This window comes from Myotis myotis, unplaced genomic scaffold (assembly GCF_014108235.1).
Source record: "Myotis myotis isolate mMyoMyo1 unplaced genomic scaffold, mMyoMyo1.p scaffold_m19_p_4, whole genome shotgun sequence".
NCBI lineage: Eukaryota > Metazoa > Chordata > Mammalia > Chiroptera > Vespertilionidae > Myotis > Myotis myotis.
This window is the reverse complement of record NW_023416346.1, coordinates 93,636,226-93,656,326: the sequence shown is the minus strand read 5'-3', so window position 1 is coordinate 93,656,326 and position 20,101 is coordinate 93,636,226. Positions and strand designations below refer to the sequence as shown.

The 20,101-nt window shown below is 41.8% G+C and overlaps 2 protein-coding genes across 2 annotated transcripts in view; both read right to left on the bottom strand.

The window, feature by feature from the left end:
* The window catches only part of ARHGEF9 (Cdc42 guanine nucleotide exchange factor 9), a 331,502-nt gene that overhangs the window by 225,575 nt on the left and 85,826 nt on the right, over positions 1-20,101 (bottom strand). The window lies entirely within an intron of this gene.
* LOC118654217 (translation machinery-associated protein 7-like) lies at positions 15,168-15,440 on the bottom strand. The gene has a single exon (XM_036305564.1). It carries the CDS (start codon positions 15,411-15,413, stop codon positions 15,237-15,239), a length of 177 nt encoding a protein of 58 aa, XP_036161457.1. The 5' UTR covers positions 15,414-15,440; the 3' UTR covers positions 15,168-15,236.

Here is a 20,101-nt window from a genome sequence, read left to right as displayed (position 1 = left end):
TCACTTATATCTGGAATCTAAAGAGCAAAACAAACAAACAAACAAAATAGAAGCAGACTCATAGATACAGAGAACAGATTGATGATTGCCAGAGGGGAATGGGATTGGAGGATGGGTAAAAAAGGTGAAGGAATTAAGTACAAATTGGTGGCTACAGAATAGTCATAGAGATCTAAAGTTATTACAATAATACTGTAATAAATATGTATGGTGTTAGGTGGGTACTTGAAATATTGGGGGAACCACATTGTAAAGTACATGATTGTCTAAACACTAAGCTGTACACCTGAAACTAATATAAAATAATATTGAATGTAAATTGTAATTGAAAAGTAAAAAAGAATGTGTATTTGGAGATAGGGTCATTAAAGCAGTAATTAATTTAAAATAAGATAAGTACTGTGGGTCCCAATCCACTATGTCTTGTGTCCTTATAAGAAAAGGAAACTTGGACAATGATGGGTACAGAGGGAAGACCATGTGAAGACAAAGGGAGAAGGCAGCTATCTATAAGCCAATGACGGAGGCCTCAGAAGAAACAACCTTGATCTTGGACTTTTAACTTTCAGAATTGTGAGAAAATAAAATTCTGTTGTTTAAGCTATCCAGACTGTGGTATTTTGTTATGGAAGCTTTGGCAAACTAATACACTGGTATTTTTTGTTGTGTTGTTTTTTTTCAAAGCAGGGACAATGAATTACTCACATTGGTAATTCCTACAACTGGATGTATTGCACATAGGAGATACCCAATTAAAAACTTGGACTTTTTTTGATAGATGCATTTATTCAACAATATTATTGACTGCCTATGTGCCAGATACTGTCATAGAGTCTCAGGATACAAAACAAAGTTTCTCATGGATCTTACAATCTACTTGAAATGGAGGAAAGATAAACAATAAATGTGACAAATAAGATAAAGTTTGACATGCTCTGATAAAGATTGTGACATATGCTCTGAAGGATAGAAACCAATTTATATGATAGTGAATAGCTCTGGGGTTATACAAGTTGCCTATATCAATTATAATCCAGTCAGGAAAACAGAGAGAACATTTAATACAGGTAACACATCATACAGGTAGATAAGGAGCCAAACAAGGGATGGCAAGACGAGCCAGAATTTAACACCCGTGAAAAACTCCTACCACTTTGAGAACTAGATGGATAATGGGAAAAGGTAATGTTACCATAACAAAGAAACTGATGCTAAACTAAGCTAATAGCATGATATCTGTCTTTCTCTGTCTAACTTATTTCACATAGAACAATACCCTCCAGATCCGTCTATGCTGTCGCCACTTCCAGAATATACCATTCTAAAGCAGTAGGAAGAGTAAATATCCTGGCTTCGTCTTCCTCTTGCCCACCAATCTCCGGCAGGTATTTTCTATTGAACAGAGAAATAAGACAGTATGGGATCCTAGGAAATTTACTTTTCAGGAGAAGAGTCAAGAATGAATCTGGAAGTGAGCATTCCAGTGTTATTGTCTGTGCTAGAGATTCTTGCAGAGGAAGAGACGTTGATTCCATAGGCAAATAGGTTATTGAATCCAGTATGTCTTGAGTGCCTATTTATCTAGAACCATATGAGCAGTTGAAGACAATATAATGTAGTAGGTAAGAGAATAAGCTGAGGCCAGAGTGTTTGCATTGGCTTTGCTACTGACTTGGACAGGTTATTTAATGTTAGGCATCTAGATAATTTCCTTATCTGTGAAACAGAACTAATAATACTGCCTCCTTCATAAGATTGTTATAAATATTTGAGCCCTAGCCGGTTTGGCTCAGTGAACAGAGTTCTGGCTTGCCTAAGGGTCCCCGGTTGGATACCTCAGTTGCAGGCTCTTCCCTGGCCTAGGCCCTGGTCAGGGAGGGTTCAGGAGGCAACCAATCTAGGTATTTCTCTCACACTGATATTTCTCTCTGACTTTCCCTCTCTCTTATACTCTATCTAAAAATCAATGGAAAAATATCCTCAGGTGAGGATTAAAAAAAATAATAAATAGATAAATAAATAAATAAATAAATAAATATTTTATAAATTAACCCCATAGAAAGAAAGCACTTAGCACAGAGCCTGGCAACCAATAAGCATTCAGTATGGGATAAAAAGAAATCTGGTAAAGGGGTTTCCACAATGTCGGTGTCCCACACTTCTCTCTTGAAACCATGTGATCTCTCAGAAGCCTATATTTGGTACTTAACCTAACACCAGCTCTCAGTGTACAAGCGCCAAATACTGCCCTCTTTTCAGCCATGAGTAGCAAGAGGAGAGAGGTAGTCTTAGGTAGGTCCCCAATTTAGTACATTCTCTTTATTTGAGTCCATAGTGATTCAAAGAGCCCAGAATCAGACTTCTGGGGGCAGAGGCCCCACTACTCCAAGTTGGTCCCTTAGTTGCTATGGCTTTGACTTTATGCAGATCTCAGTAAATAACTGAATTCTCTACAGGTGGGTAAACGGGGCAAATACCAAGCTTCTCGGGTTCCAAATCACATAATGAACACACTAATTGTTGTTTACCTAACAGTGTTAAGCAATCATTTATTCATGGATATCAGAGTTGTCAAAGTTCTTAAGATTATCTCCTGCAACATTCTCATTTTACAGATGAGAAAATGTAGCCCCCAAGAATGAAAAGGACTCCCAAAGTCCTATGCTAGTGGCTGAGCTGGAATGAGAACTCAGACCCCTGATGTTTTACAGTGAGTGGAATGCAGTAGTGAAAAGGGATAAAATTAAAAGTATACAACTACTATAATGCTAGTATTGAGAGCCTAAAGCTGCCATCTATATTGTAACTTGTGTTGTCATGACAAAATGACAGGCAGTACATATGTCACTACCTATTCTTAGTCATTTATTTATAAATTCAATAAACATGTGTGCCTGGGTGCAAGAAACAATGTATTAGGCACTGATTATATAGCAATGAAAAAGACAGAAACCATGCATTTCCTGATTTCTATTCAACAAACAAGTAAATGAGGTGACTAAATAAGCTAATACAGATGGTGATAAGTGTTATGAAAGACAGTGAAAGGACTACGAGTAACTATTGGGGAGGAAAGAAAGAATTTATAAAAACAAGGCTTCTCCAAGGAGATGACATTTAAGTTGAGGCCTCCAGGATTAAAGGAAGCCAGCCACGTAAAGAGGCAGTGGTAAATATTCCAGGCACAGAAAACAGACAGTGTCCAAAGATAAAAGGATGCTTATTTTAAAAAATCTTTATTGTTGAAAGTATTACATATGTCCCTCTTCCTCCATTGACCTCCCGCAACCCACCCCCACTCCCACCCCAGGCCTTCACAACCCTATTGTTTGAGTCTGGGTTATGCATATATGCATACAAGTTCATTGGTTGATCTCTTCCCACCACCCACCCTCCCCTGTCTACCTTCTTAGGTTTGACAGTCTGTTTGATGTTTCTATGTTTCTGGATCTATTTTTGTTTATTGGCTTATGTTGTTCATTAGATTCCACATATGAGTGAGATCATGTGATACTTATCTTTCTCTGACTGGCTTATAACGCTTAGTATAATATTCTCCAGGTCCATCCATGCTGTTGCAAATGCTAAGAGTTTTCTTTTTACAGCTGCCTAGTATTCCATTGTGTAGATGTACCATTGTTTTTTACTCCACTCATCTACTGATAGGACCTTTGGCTGTTTCTAAATCTAAGCTATTGTAAATTGCAAAGCTATGAACATAGAGGTGCACATATCCTTTCTGATTGGTGTTTCTTATTTCTTTGTTCCTAGAAGTGGGATCACTGGGTCAAATGGGAGTTCCATTTTTAAGTTTTTGAGAAAACTCCATACTGTTCTCCACAGTGGGTGCACCAGTCTGCATTCCCACCAGCAGTGTACCAGGATTCCATTTTCTCCACATCCTTGCCTTTTATTTTTTCTTCTTGTCTGACCTCTATGGCTAGCACTTCCATTACTATGCCAAATAGGAGAGGTGAAAGTGAGCATGCCTGTCTTGTTCCTGTTCTTAAGGGAAATGGGTTTAGTTTTTAACAATTGAGTATGATGTTGACTGTAGGTTTGTCATATAAGACTTTTATCATGTTGAAGTATGATCCCTCTATCCCCATTTGGCTGAGAGTTTTTATCAAAAAAGGGTGTTGGATTTAGTCAAATGCTTTTTCTGCATCAATTGATATGATCATGTGATTTTTATCTTGCAATCTGCTAATGTGCTGTAACACATTTATTAATTTGAGGATATTGTACCAGCTTAGCATCACTGGAATAAATCCCACTTGATCATGGTGTATGATCTTGTAATATAACGCTGGATCCAATTTGCTAAAATTTTGTTGAGGATTTTAGCATCTATGTATATAAGGGATATTGGCCTGCAATTCTCTTTCTTTGTAGTGTCTTTATCTGGTTTGGGGGATTAAGGTATGCTGGTCTCGTAGAAAGAGCTTGGAAATGTTCCTTTATTTTGAATTTTTTGGAAGAGTTTGAGGAGCATAGGTGTTAGTTCTTCTTTGAATGTTTGGCAAAACTCCCCTGTGAAGCCACCCAGACCAGGGACTTAGTTTGCTGTAAGGTTTTTGTTGTTGTTGTTGTTGTTGTTTTGGGGTTTTTTTTGACTGTTTTGATTTCATCAATAGCTATGGTTCTATTCAGGTTTTCTGATTCTTCCTAATTGAGTTTAGGAGCTTGTATTTTTCTAGGAATATGTCCATTTCATGAGGGTTGTTCAGGTTGTTGGAATAGAGTTGTTCATAGTATTTTTTTTAACAATCATTTGTATTTCTGTGGGGTCAGTTGTTACTTCACTTCTTTCATTTATGATTTTATTTGGGTCTTCTCTCTTTGTTTCATGGGAAGCCTGGCTAGATGTTCATCAATCTTGTTTATCCTTTCAAAGAACCAGCTTTTTTTGGTTTCTTTTTTTTTAATTAAAATTTATTGTTCAGATTATTACATTTGTTCCTCTTTTTTCCCCCCATAACTCCCCTCCTCCCAGTTCCAGCCCCACCCTCCGCCCTCACTCCCCACTCACTGTCCTCATCCATAGGTGCACGATTTTGTCCAGTCTCTTCCCGCATCTCCCACACCCCTTTCCCCCCCAAGAATAGTCAGTCCATTCCCTTTCTATGTCCCTGATTCTATTATGATCACCAGATTATTTGTTCACTTGATTCTTAGATTCACTTGTTGATAGATGCATGTTTGTTGTTCATAATTTGTATCTTTACCTTTTTCTTCTTCTTCCTCTTCTTAAAGGATACCTTTCAGCATTTCATATAATACTGGTTTGGTGGTGATGAACTCCTTTAGCTTTTCCTTATGTGTGAAGCTCTTTATCTGACCTTCAGTTCTGAATGATAGCTTTGCTGGATAAATTAATCTTGGTTGTAGGTTCTTGGTATTCATCACTTTGAATATTTCTTGCCACTCCCTCCTGGCCTGCAAAGTTTCTGTTGAGAAATCAGCTGACAGTCGTATGGGTATTCCCTTGTAGGTAACTGGGTTTCTTTCTCTTGCTGCTTTTAGGATTCTCTCTTTGTCTTTTGACCTTGGCATTTTAATTATGAAGTGTCTTGGTGTGGTCCTCTTTGGATTCCTTTTGTTTGGGGTTCTCTGCGCTTCCTGGGCCTGTAAGTCTATTTCTTTCACCAGGTGGGGGAAGTTTTCTGTCATTATTTCTTCAAATAGGTTTTCAATATCTTGCTCTCTCTCATCTTCTGGCACCCCTATAATTCTGATGTTGGTACGCTTGAAGCTGTCCCAGAGGCTCCTTACACTATTTTCGTATTCTTTTTTCATTTTGCTTTTCCAGTTGGGTGTTTTTTGCTTCTTCGCATTTCGAATCTTTGACTTGATTCTTGCGCTCCTCTGGTCTGCTGTTGGGTGTCTGTATAATATTCTTTATTTCAGTCAGTGTATGCTTAATTTCTAGTTGGTTCTTTATCACAACATCGAGGGTCTCATTAGATTTCTTGAGGATCTCACTACATTTATCGGCAGTTTCTAGAAAATTATTGAAAGACCTTGAAATTGCGGTTTTTAGCTCTATATCCTCCATTTCTGTCATGTTTCTTTGTCTCCGCATTTTTTATGCTTTCTTGGTGCACCCCCTTGTGGTCTTTGTGCGCAGTCTTGTTGTAGTTAAGCCTTGATTGTTGTCGGCAATACTGGGGATGATTTGACCTCCAGGCCAACTGGCTATCTTTTTTTGGTTTCTATGTCATTTATTTCCACTCTGATCTTTATTTCCCTCCTTCTACTTTCTCTTGGCTTTTCTTGTAGCTCTCTTTCTAATTCTTTAAGTTGTAGGGTTAGATAATGTATTATAAGTTTTTCATAATTTTTCAGGTAGGCCTGTAGTGCTGTGAACGTCCCTCTCAGGATTGCTTTCATTGTGTCCCAAAGATTTTGTGTTGTTTTTGTGTTTTTATTGTCATTCATTTCCAGGATTTTTATTATTATTATTATTTCTTCTTTGATCTGTTTTGTAACCCATTCATTGTTTAGTAGCATGTTATGTAGTCTCTATTTGTTTGATTGTTTTTTTTAGTGTTTTTATTATAGTTGATTTCAAATTTTATGCCAATGTGATCTGAGAAGATGCTTGATATGATTTCAGTCTCCTTGAATATGTAGAGACTTTGCCTGCGTCCTAAGATGTGGTTTATCTTTGAAAATGTCCCATGTGCACTTGGGAAGAATGTATATTATGTTGCTTTGGGGTAAAATGTTCTGAAGAAGTCAATTAGTTCCATTTGACCTAGTGAGCTGTTTGGGATTGCTGTTTCCTTGTTCATTTTTTTTCTAGAAAATTTATCCAGTGATGTCAATGGGTATTAAAGTCCCCTACTATGATTGTATTGCTGTCAATCTCTCCTTTGATATCATCCAGACGTTTTTTAATGTATTTGAATGTTCCTGTATTTGGGTGCATATATGTTTACCAGAGTTATATCCTGTTGTTGTATTTATCCCTTTGTATTATGAAGTGGCCTTTCTTATCTCTTGTTATGGCCTTCACTTTGAGGTCTATTTGTCAGGTATAAGTATTGCTACCCCAGCTTTTTTTTTTTTTTCATTTCCATTCGCCTGAAGATTGTTTCCCCCATCCCTTCATTTTTAGTATGTGTGACTCCTTTGTTCTGAGGTGGGTCTCTTGTAGAAAGCATATATATGGACCATGTTTTCTTTTTTATATATAATTTTTATTTCTTAAAGTATTACAAAGAGTATTACATATGTCTCCTTTTTTCCCCCCCTTGACATTCCCCCGGCCCCTACCCCCCCGGTGTCTTGTGTCCATTGGTTAATCTTATATGCATGCATATAAGTCCTTCGGTTGATCTCTTAATCCCTCCCAAACCCTCCCCAGGCTTCCCACTGTAGTTTGACAGTCTGTTCAATGTTGCTCTGCCTCTGCATCCACCCCTGTTCATCAGTCTATACTGGTCCCCATTATCTGTCCCAACCTCACTGGAGCAGTCCCAACCTCACTGGGGCCGTCTCAGCCTCACTGGGGCCATTTCAACCTCACCGGGGCCATGCCGACCTCACCGGGGTCGATTCAACCTCACCGGGGCTGTCTCGACCTCACTAGGGCCGCTTCAATCTCACAGGGGCCGTCTTGACCTCACCGGGGCAGTTTCAACCTCACCGGGGCCATCCTGACCTCACTGGGGCCGTTTCAATCTCACCGGGGCTGTCCCAACCTCACCGGGGCCGTTGCAACCTAACCGGGACTGTCCCACCATCACCGGGGCCGTTTCAACCTCACCGGGGCCGTCCTGACCTCACTGGGGCAGTTTCAACCTCACCAGGGCCGTTTCAATCTCACCGGGGCCGTTTCAACCTAACTGGGGCCGTCCCATCCTCACCGGGGCCGTCCCTACCTCACTGGGGCCGTTTCGACCTCACTGGGGCCGTTTCAGCCTCACCGGGGCCGTCCTGACCTCACCAGGGCCGATTCAACCTCACCGGGGCTGTCCTTACCTCACCGGTGCCGGGCCATGTTTTCTTATCCATTCAGCTCCCCTATGTCTTTTTATTGGAGCATTTAATCCATTTACATTTAAGGTTATTATTGATAGGTGCTTGTTTGTTGCCATTGTTATTCTTTAAGCCTGTGTCCCTCCCTCTCTTTCTATTTCTTCTTCTTACAACAGTCCCTTTAGGATTTCTTGCATTGCTGGTTTGGTGGTAATAAACTCTTTTAGCTTTTTTTTTTGTCTTCAAGGCTCCTGATTTCATCATGTCATCTTCAATTTTGAATGATAGTCTTGCTGAATAGAGTAGTGTTGGATTCAGTCATTGCTTTTCATTATTTTGTATACTTTCTGCCACTCCCTTCTTCCATGATTTGCTTCTGTTGAGAAATCTGCTGATAGTCTAATGGGAGATTCCTTGTAGATAACTTTCTATCTCTCTTGCACCCTTTAAGATTCTTTCTTTGTCTTTAATGTTTACCATTTTAATTATGATATGTCTTGGTGTGGGTCTTTTTGGGTTCATCTTGTTTGAGATCCTCTGTGTGTCATGGTTTTGTGTGACCTTTTTCTTCCTCAAATCAGGGAAGATTCCTGTCATTATTTCTTCAAGCAGATTCTCTATTCCTTGCTCAGCTTCTTCTTCTTCTGGAACCATATTATGCGAATGTTTTTTTTTTTTTTTTTCATGTTGTCCTAAAGCTCCCTTAAACTCCCCTCCTGCTTTTTGGTTTTTTTTTTCCCCACCCAATTGCTGCTCTGATTAGTTTTGTTCTACCCTGTCTTCTAACTTGCTGATTTGGTCCTCAGCTTCTTCTAGTCTACTGTTGAAACCTTCCATTGTGTTCTTTATTGCAGCTATATCATTTTTAATTTCCTCTTGATTCTTATCCATGTTGGTGTATTTCTCATTGAGCTCCTTATAATTGTTATTGAGTTGCTTGTAATTCTCATTCAGATATTTGAGCCTCCTTATAACCATTACTTTGAATTCTTTATCTGACAAAATTACTTACCTCCATTTCATTTAGTACTTTTTCTGGTAATTCTTCCTCTTTATTTTCATCCTTTGGGGATTGTTACTTTATCTCCCCATTTTCACTGTCCCTTTGTATTTGTTTCTATGACTTAGATAAAACTGCTATGTCATCCAGTTTCTTAGGGGTTGGTCCTATGTAGTAGGTGCTTTGTGGGGCCCAGTGGTGCCATCTCTCAGATCTTCTAAGCTGGGTGTTCTAGAAAAGCCCCCTACTTGAGTTATTTGGGTTCTCCTGATGTAGTTGGTCTTGAATGTTATTTTTCTGTTTGTGGATAGAGTCTCCTTACAGGTTTCCCGACTATGTGGCTCACCTCCAACCTCGTTGTGCAAGTTGTTGTGGATGTGCTCCCATGGCAAGGGTCGCCTGTGACATCCCACTGGCGTGTGACTCACTCTGTGGTCCCTGAGCCCATGGCAGGCATCCCTTGCAAGGTCCTGCTGGTGTACAACTTACTGAACAAATCTGGGGTGATGTCCTAGGCCAGGCTGGGTGGTGTGAAGCTGCACTCCTAGCTGCTACTGCTCTCTCCTTCCAAGATGGCATGGTTTCCGTTCCAGAACTCTGCCTGCCCAGGGAGTGCCTATGCCCATAGTAGGGGGTCTTTTTCCAGGAGAGCCTGATCTGCCAGCCCCTGAGACTTCTGCGAGATCTAACTATCCCTCACACACACACACACACACACACACACACACACACACACACACTCACACATCACATGTCCACACACTCCCTTACTCACACTCTCTCTCTCACTCCTGTCCTGCCAGCCACTATGTGGCATCTCCAGGGTGCTTTTTATAACTGTGGAACCTTAGGCCCCATCTCAGACCTAATGAATCATAATTTGCAATATAATTAAATCCCTAAGTGTTTTCCATGTACTTTAAAGTTTGAGAAGTACTGGTGTATCAGAAGGGGTACCTGCATGGGAAAAGTTCTTGAGAGGTGAGAGAGGATTTGGTCTAGAGCGTACAAGAAGATATCTGCCCTTGATTGTAACAGGCCTATTCTAGCAGGAAGGAAGATAGAAACAATGGGTGAAAGTACAGGTGTTTGTAGATTTAGTAAATAAAAGAGAAGGGAATGCTCCTAAAATAGATTTTATTTTCTCAATATAGAGATAAAACTGATAGAGACATGTGGAAGGAGGAGTCATTGAAAGTTATAGGAGGGAATAGCAAGTATGAAATAGTCCTCTCAGAGCAATGGCTCTCAACCTTTGCTACACATAGGAATCACCAGGAAAGTTTTAAGAAACTCTGATGTCTAACCCTGGCCAGTGTGACTCAGTTGGTTGGAGCATCATCCCAGACAATGAAAGATCATGGGTTCAATTCCCAGTCAGAGTACATACCTAGGTTGCAGGTTCAATCCCCAGCCAGGGTGCACACAAGAGGCAACCGATCAATGTTTCTCTCTCACATAGATGTTTCTCTCTCTCTCTCTCTCTCTCTCTCTCTCTCTCTCTATATATATATATATATATATATATATATATATATATATGTGTATATAGTCTTCCCTTTCCATTTCTCTGTCTCTAAAATCAATAAAAAAACACCAAATCCCACCTTCAGGGATTATTATTTAATTGGAATAAGGTATAGCCTGGCCATCAGGATTTTTATAAGATCCCTAGATGATTCTAATGCACAACTAAGGTTGACATGCAGTGTCTTAGGGAAACTAAAAAAAAAAAAAGCAAATACATTAGAGACACATACTAAGGTTTTCGGAAAGTGTTGAGTGCCCAATTGAGGATTGTGGTAAAGCAAATTCAATCAGACCAGCTATGGGACTTTCAAATTTGTATAAATGAAATGACTTCAAGTTCATCTCATTTATCCACTTTTCTTAGCACTGTCATCTTTCCTCTTTTGTTCCCTCTTCTCTTTTTCCCACGCCATACCTTTAGCCTCAAATAACTTCCTGTCTATCTAAGAAATTTACTTTTCAGTCCACTATTCATTTTCAGTACAAAGGCAGGAACTGAAATAACTGAATGAAGATTTTCAATCAGATGGACAGAGGTGTCAACTCAGTTGGGTGGATTCAGGACCTGCAGAGCTCATGAATAATATGTATCTGTTCAGAGATTCTCTGGCAAGCCAAACTCTCATGTTAGTGTCCAACCTTATGAACTGGTGTGCTTCCCATCATTGAAGGCATCCAAGCAGAATCTGGAAGCCCACCTGCCAGTGCTACTGTAGAATAAATCCTCCATTGATGAAAGGCTGCACTAGAGAACCATGCAAAAAAGTCAGTTGCTGTGTGACCTTGGACAAGCTATGCAGCCTTTTCATCTGTCAAATATTGTTAGAATCTCTCAATGTGGTTTTTTTTTAAATCCTTACCCAAGGATATCTTCCCATTGACTTTTAGAGAGAGAGGAAGGGAGGACGAGAGAAACATTGATGTGAGAGAAACACAATGATTGATTGCCTCCCACACATGCCACTACTGAGGCCAGGGATTGAGCCTGCAACCCGATAGGTGCCCTTGACCAGAATCGAATCCTCAACCCTTCAGTTCACAGGCTGACACTCTATCCACTGAGCCAAACTGCTAGGGATCTCAGTGCTTTTTGGCCTGGCTTTGTATTTATAGAGTGTAGGGAGAGTCCTTTAGAGGCTACTCTTAGTCCTGGAGGACATGGGATAGGTTGAGTGGGAGAAGCTCTGGACCTCACTTCAACCAGAGTAGTTCTCCTTTCATCTGCTTAATCCATTAAGCTTCCAGGTAAGATTCTGTTTGATCAAAGAATCCCTGTTGCTAAAAACAAACAAACCTAGACTACATAAGAGACTATAAATGGAGTGTGTATCCAACAGCCCACCATACTGTTTTTAAATTTGTTGGATGTTAAACTCTCTCTCTCTCTCTCTCTCTCTCTCTCTCTCTCTCTCTATATATATATATATATATATATATATATATATATATATATATATATATATAAAGAACCAGGGGCCATCACAACCAAACAGATGACTGAACGGACAACCTAACAGGCTGAGTGGGGCGACAAGGCTGGCAGTGGCAGGGGAGTTAGTGAGGGATGACCAAATGACTGAATAGCAGGCTGCGTGGGGCAACCAGGCCAGCGGGGGGGGGGGGGGGCAGTGGGGGGTGACCAAGCCTGCAGGGGGGCAGTTGGGGGCGACCAGGCTGACAGAGGGGTGACCAGGCTGGCAGAAGGGAACAGTGTGGAGCCACCAGGCTGGCGGGGGGGGGGGGAGTTGGAGGTGACCAGGTCAGCAGGGGGTTGCAATTAAGGGCATCCAGGCCAGCCGAGGGGGGCAATGAGGGGCAACCAGGCTGGGACGGGGGGCAGTAAGGGGCAACCATGCTGGGTGGGGGGGGGCAGTTAGGGGCAACCATGCCAACGGGGTGGGGGCAGTTGGGGGTGACCAGGTTGGAGGGGGAGCAGTTGTGGGCGACCAAGCCAGTAGGCAGAGGCGGTTAGGGTTGATCAGACTGGCAGGGGGTCAGAAGGGATGATCGGGCAGGCAGGCAGGTGAGCAGTTAGGAGCCAGCGGTCCTATATTGTGAGAGGGATGTCCTCAGGATTGGGCCTAAACCAGCAGTTGGACATCTCCCAAGGGATCCTGGATTGGAGAGGGTGCAGGCTGGGCTGAGGGACCCCTCCCCTGTGCATGAATTTCATGCACCTGGCCTCTATATGTATATAATATACCTTACAATGTGATCACCATACTAAGTCTAGTAGCCAACTGTCACCATGTAAACTTATCATAATATTATTCACTATATTCCCTGTGCTGTACACTACACCTCTGTGGCTTATGTATTTTACAACTAGAAGTTTTTACCTTTTATTCCCCTTCACTTTTTACCACCCTCCAATTATCAGTTTGTTCTCCGTTCTATGAGTCTTCTTTGTGTTTTATTTGTTCATTTGTTTACTTTTTTTAGATTCCACATATAAGTGAAGTCATATGGTATTTGTCTTTGTCTTATTTCACTTAGCATAATACCCTCCAGGTCCATACATGTTGTTGCAATATGACCCAGCAATTCCACTTCTGGTTATTTATCCTAAGAAAATGAAAACACTAATTCAAAATGACATGTGCAGCCCCATGTTTATTGCAGAATTGTTTATAATTGCCAAGATATGAAAGCAACCTAGGTGTTCATCAGAAGATGAATGGATAAAGAAGATGTGATATATATAGGCTGCTATTCCCACCATGCAACAATCAGCTGGAGTTGAGTAGCAACTGCTTCCTTTAGAGCCAGACCCCCTGCCTAGCCTCTGAAGATATCTGAGTAGTAACCCCTGCCCTCCAGGGCTCTCTGACCTTCAGTTTCTTTACCCCCTCCACAGTTTCAAGCAAACACAGAAAGGGTTGCTCTAGGAATGACTGTGTCCATATAGAGAGGTAGTCTATGAAGAACAGTGCTTTTCAAACTTGAATGTTCAAGGATATTCTTGTTAAAGTAAATATTCTGAATCAGTAGATACAGGGTGGAGCTCGAGGTCCTGCATTTCTGACAGATTCCCAGGTAATGTGGATGCCGCTGGTCCATGAACCACACTGATAGAAGTGAGAGGCCAGTAGAAAGAGCAAAGAAGTGAAAAAGAAAGAGCTGTGGCCTCCAGCCCCAGCTTTCACTGACCTTCACTGCATTGAGTAAACTGCTAAACCTGTTCAACGTGCTTGTTACACCATTCTCCAGTGAGGTGGTGAAAAGACAGGAAGAGATTCTTTCAGCCAGAGGAGTGCTTGACCAGGAAAAGCACTATAAAGAAAGCTGGCAAAGAATCTACTTAACAGAAGGTGAGGCTCCTTCTAGGGTACTCGCCCCTCCAAATTGGGATGGTTTGAGTGCTTGAGTCATCTCTCAGATTCCAGATGATGTCTCCTGAACTCCAAGGAAAAATTGTGTTTCTTGTTTTGTTTTGTTTTTCTTGGGGGTGTGAGGTGCTGGGGAGATTCAGGAAGAGAAGGGAGAAAATAAGGAGAGGGAGTAAAAGGGAGTAAAAGAAAGGAAGAAAAGCCCTAGCTGGTTTGGCTTAGGCTGGGCATCCTCACAGCAGGATCCTAAGGTTGCTTTCCTGCTCTAAAATTCTATGATCTTCTGAAATGCTATGGCAACAGGATAAGCCCAGCCTGGCCTCCTGGCTTGCCTATGATTAACTATCTCCTCTCCCTCACCTTTTGCTCAGCAGGAACCATCCAGCCATACCCATTCTTCCTCTATCCTAGTATAGGAGGATTCAGAGTTCATCAGACTGCTGTAGAAGCCCTGGGTTGAGGGAAAACTGGGAAGGAGGACAGAAGACTTCACCTGCACACACATACATATTATTAGTTGTCAAGTCCTGTTGCTTCAACCCTTATGGCATTTCTTCTGTGTATCCCCTCCTTTCTATATCCACCACCATTGCTCCACATCAGGCCCTCATTTATGTCTCTCCTGAACTATCACATCAGCCTCCTAACTGTTCACCTACCTCCATTTTTGCTGCCCTCCAATCCACTTTAATCCACTTTCACACTGCTGCCAGAGTTAGAACCCTAAAGGTTGATCCTCCCCTGATGAAACACTTTTTAAAAAGACTTTTTTATTTATTGCAGAGAGGAAGGTAGAGGGAGAGAGAAATAGACAAATCAATGATGACAGAGAATCACTGATTGGCTGCCTCCTGCATGCACCTCACTGGAGATTGAGCCTGCAACCCAGGCACGTGCCCTTGACTGGAATCGAACCTGGGACCCTTCAGTCCACAGGCCAACACTCTATCCACTGAGCCAAACCAGCTAGGGCTGATGAAACACTTTTAATGACTCCCCATTGCTTACAAAATAAAGCAGCAAGATATTAACAATTCTCTCCACCTGGTCTAAATACTCTTCAGACTCTCTACATATCCACACTTTCCAGCTCACAAGTTTTTGTTTTGTTTCCTTTTGTTTTAATATCTTCTGATAATTCCTTCCCTACTTTTGCTTGTCTAAGTCCTAGTCATCCTTTCTGGTCAGGCTCAAAGCCATATCTTTTTTTAAAATTTTTTTTTTTACAAAAGTTTATTCTTAAATGTACCACAGCCTCCAAGACAACACTTCATTTTAGCTATAGGTGGCAAGAGATGTGATGACAGGGAATCCTGATGTTAAAACAGGAATGGAACTAAGGATCATCATTGCCCCAGGCACAAGGAACAGTTCACTTTTTGCCAGATTACTTAATTCCACCTGTGGCCAGGGGGGCCCTTCCCCTCCGCCTTCGCTTTCAGCTCCTTGAGTTTCTTCTGCTCCTCTTTCTGCCTCTGCTTGAATGCCTTGTCCTCCTCGTCCATCTCCTTGGCCTGCTTCTTGGGCTGCTTCAGGGGCTTCTTCTTGTCACCTTCGTGGCCGGACATGGTGCCTGCCGCCCCGGCCCCAGACCAAAGCCGTATCTTTTATGAAGTTCCAACCCAAGTTGAAATCAATCTCCCTTTCTATGCATGCTCATGACATTTGATGGGCACCCTTTTTATTACCCTTATTACTGCTTGCTTTATGTAGTTAGCTTATTATGAGTTGGTCACCCCACATAATTTTGCTTTCCAAAAGCTTCTGTCAAAGCACCTAGTCTTGAGACACTAAAAATGTTTGTTGAATGAATTGATGTTCTGTGAAAGGAGAAAAAAATGGCTGAGCTTGGGTTCAAAGAAGGTCAGAGTAGATTCTAAGAGGGGTAGGGCAAGCCATGCAGGGTCAAACTTTCACCAGGCACTCTGAGGCATGCTATTGGTGCCTCAATCCCCTGTCCCCCAATGCCTGTCATTCCAGGAATATAATGATTCCCTTTGGGGCATGAACCATTTTAGAGGTCTCTGAGAAATTCAAATAGCTTTGAAAATGGGCATGCACCCTAAAGCAGTGATTTTCAAAGGGCTGTTTACAATCCTTTAATTAATGGTGAAGTGGGTCCATCTCCGTGGTAAAATTAATGAGGTGTATCCTGACCAGCTTTTTTGTTTGTTTTTGGTGTGTTTTTATCCTAATCCTCACCTGATGACATTTTTTTCCATTGAGTTTTAGAGAAAGTGGAAGGGAGCAGGAGAGACAGGAAGAGAGAAGTATCGATGTAAGAGAGACACATCAATCAGTTGCCTCTTGCTCACACCCCAACTAGGGCCAGGATTGGGCCTGTAATGCAAGTACATGCCCTTGACCAAGAATTGAACCCAGACCCTTCAGTCTGTGGGTCGACCCTCTAACCACTGAGCAAAACAGGCCAGGGCCTGACCAACTCTTTTTTTGTAACTGAAGTGAAAATATCAGACTACAAAACAAATATTAAGGGTATTATTCTGTGAAAAGTTAGTTTCAATTTTGTATGTTAGTTGTGATATACATGTATGTATATATATATAGATATATAGATATATAGATATATAGATATAGATATAGATATATATTCAGAAGAGTTTGAAATATGCTATCCTAAACCAACATCAGCTGGCAGCCAGATAGATACTTGAGCTAATTATCTCTCTGGATCTCAGTTTCCTCATCTGGAATACAGAAATGATCATAGCACCTATATCAAAAAGTTGCTGTGTAGAGTAAATAAATAAAATGCACATAAAACATTTAGCACAGTGTCTGGCATGTATTAGCTCTGATGGTGGTGATTAACTGCAGGATTGAGGTAGAGTTAGGATTAAAGGGATTGCAGTAAGGACCTCTAAAGATAAAGAAGGACCTTGCCAGCACTGTTGAAAACCATGTATGTAGACATCCACATACAATGGGTATAGATAAGATGCAGACTATTAAGTCTCACACACACACACACACACACACACACACACACACACACACACACCTACTGGCCCCACACAGCCTTTAGTCTCTACTAGCAGTCATGTGTGTCTGTCACTTCATTCCTGTGAGAAATCTGAACCTGTCACAGAGCAAGGTGTTTGGGGTCTAATATGCAGATGGCCAGGAGGATAAGGGGGCCCAGGCTCAGGGGGAAATTATGTTAAGAGCAGTGAAAATATCCCAGTCACCAAAGCCCAAAGCCTATATTGAAAGAGCCTCAAGAAACACTGGCAACCAGACAAATGAAATATGGGCAGGCATAAGACCACTTGCTTACTCTCCACCACTCTTTCTTTCCTTTTGGGGTGTGATTCCTCTGTGAACATGCCTTTGGATCCTTTCAAGATGGCTATGCCTATTTCATATTATTGGAGAGAAGGAAAAAAATATAAGGAAGCAATGGGAGAGAGTTCTTTTCGTTTATTCAAATAATTTTATTAGGTAGCTTTTATGTGCTAGGGAATTCCTATTCCTGGAATTAGGAGTATATTGGTGAATAAAACAAGTCAAAATCCTTGCTTCCAGGGAGTTTATATTCCAGCAGGAAGAGACCCATGCCAAAGAAACAAATAAAATGTATGATATGTTAGAGAATTACAGTTATAATTGCTGTTGGGGGAAAAAACAGAGAGAATAATGGCAAGTGTGAAATTTTTTAAAAGATAGACACAACAGGTGAACCAGACCTGATGGGGTGAGAAAGTGATGCAGAGATCTGAGGCCAGAGTATTCCAGAGTATTCCAGGTGAATGGAATATCAAGCAAGGCCTCAATGCTGGAGTGTGCCTGGTGGCTCTGAAGAACAGAAAGGAAAACAGTGTGAGAGGAGTGGAGTGAGCACTGGAGACTGTGATGGGAGATGAGGTCACAGAGGCAATGAGGGCTGATCATGTAGGATCTTAGGGATTATTGTGAGGATTAGGTGTTTACTCTGAGTGAGATGGGAGATAACTGAAGGATGTTGAGCAGAGGAGAAACATGTGATGTGATTTGAATTAAGTTTTAACAAGCTCACTCTGGCTGCTGTGTAGATAATTGACTGTAAATTGTTAAAGGAGGAAACAGCAGTAAGAAGAGTAATGTAGTGCTCGTAGTAAGAGATGATGGTGGTTCAGACTATGGTGGCAGCAGAGGAGGTAGTGAGAAGTAATTGATTCTACATACATTTTGAAGGTAGAACCAACAGGATTTCCTAAGGGATTGGATGTGGAGTGTGAGGGAAAATGAGTCATTAAGGTTTTGGTCTGACCAACTAAAAGGTAGTATCTGGAAGTTACTTGTTAGACAGACATGAGCAGAGCAAGAATGATAGGCCAGGTACAGAAACTCACCAGGGCAGAAAGCCCTGGATGCCTAGCAAGGGAAAAAACTGGAAAAACAAAAACCTTATCCCCAGGGTAACCTATCCTCCCTATCACTAGTCATGTGGTTTAGACCCCTGACCTTTTCCTCCCTAAAGATAACATCTAGGCCTCAGTTGTATTTCAGCTCCAGGACCAGAAAAGCAGCAAAATCAGACAAGTGACCCAGTGGCTGCCTCAGGACCAGCTGAATTGACAAATGACCCCCTGCCCTCCTAACAATCAATCGACCAATGGGTGGAGACCACGACACTGAAAGAGCACACCTGGAAAGCTGATGAATATTCTATTGAGACCCTCCCCTGAGACCTCCCCTAAGATTTCCATCTGCAAGAGAGAGATAAATATGCTCAGGACAAAGGACCCAGTGTGCCCTCTCCCTCCAAGGAGCATGGCCATGCCATTCCCGCCCCCCTCACTCTCCCCACAGGAACATATCCCCTAACCTCTAAGGGACCCCATGAGACTTCAGCCAGGGGAGCAATGGGCAGCTGCAGCTCATCCTGGGCTAACTCCCTGAACCTGTCTCCAAGGCCCCCTTTTCTCTGACTTGTCAGTGAGCCAGAGAAGCCCTGCCTAGGCTTTCCTGTTGCTTCTTCTATACCCTTCCTTGTTTCACTGTCCTAAGTATATTTTTTGCTGCCATCATGAACTCAATACCCTTTGGCTCAGTGCTGTATAGCCCTTCTCTTTGAATATCCCCATCCCCTTTTCCTTAAATAAATTCAAATTTTCTTTATTCACCTTCTGAGTTGGATATTTAGCTTGCCTGTGCACCATTGCTTTTAACCTTTCATTATTACTAACTGACAGAGGGAAGAGTGCAGGAGAAGCAGGTGTGGGTTTTAGAGCTCAGTCTGGCAAGAGCTGAGTACAGTTTGGAACATATTAAGTTTGAAATGCTTATTAGATATCCAAGTGGAGATGTTAAGTAGGCAGTTAGACATATGTGTTTAGAGAGGCCAGGCTGGAGATATAAATTTTGGCGTTGTTAATGTGTAAATGTTACTTAAAGCCATGAGGCTAGATTGCCGGAAGCCAATTCCAGCAGGACAGCAGGGCTGAATCATCTGGAGTGGCAAGGGCATTTCCCCAAAGCTGAAAAGGATACATTAAATTGATTGTTTGCTGCCAGACAGCTCTGGGCATTTTAATCTACATGTTGTTGCCTCCTATTGGCCAAACACCTGAACAGCCGTAGGCAAATTCTTCCATTCTGACAATGGACTGTGTATATGAAACCCTACCCTTTGAAGTGTATATCTCCACCTCGCCTTAGGACAAATTGTGTTAATAAAAAACATGGGGTCCTGAGATGAGGAGAACTTAGTTTCTTTAGCTAGGCTCCTCTGACCCCCAATGCCTTTCAAAATTATATTTTGTCTCTGGACTCTTTATTAAGTTACACACAGCCCCTTCTCCAGATTGCTGAACCCTTCTTTTTTTAAAAATAGATTTCTTTATTGATTTCAGAGAGGAAGGGAGAAGGAGAGAGAGATAGAAACATCAATGATGAGAGAGAATCATTGATTGGCTGCCTCCTGCACACCCCCTACTGGGGATGGAGCCTGCTACCCAGGCATATGCCCTTGGCTGGAATCGAACCTGGGACCCTTCAGTCCGCAGGGTGATGCTCTATCCACTTAGCCAAGCCAGCTAGGGCGCTGAACCCTTCTTGATGCTGGAACAAGAACCCCCGCACTAGATGAAGTTACCAAAGAAGGGAGTAGGAATAGAGAAGAGTGGAAGTCCAAGGACTGAGTCTTGGGGCCTTCCAACATTTAGAGCAGTGATGGCGAACCTTTTGAGCTCGGCGTGTCAGCATTTTGAAAAAACCCTAACTTAACTCTGGTGCAGTGTTACATATAGACATT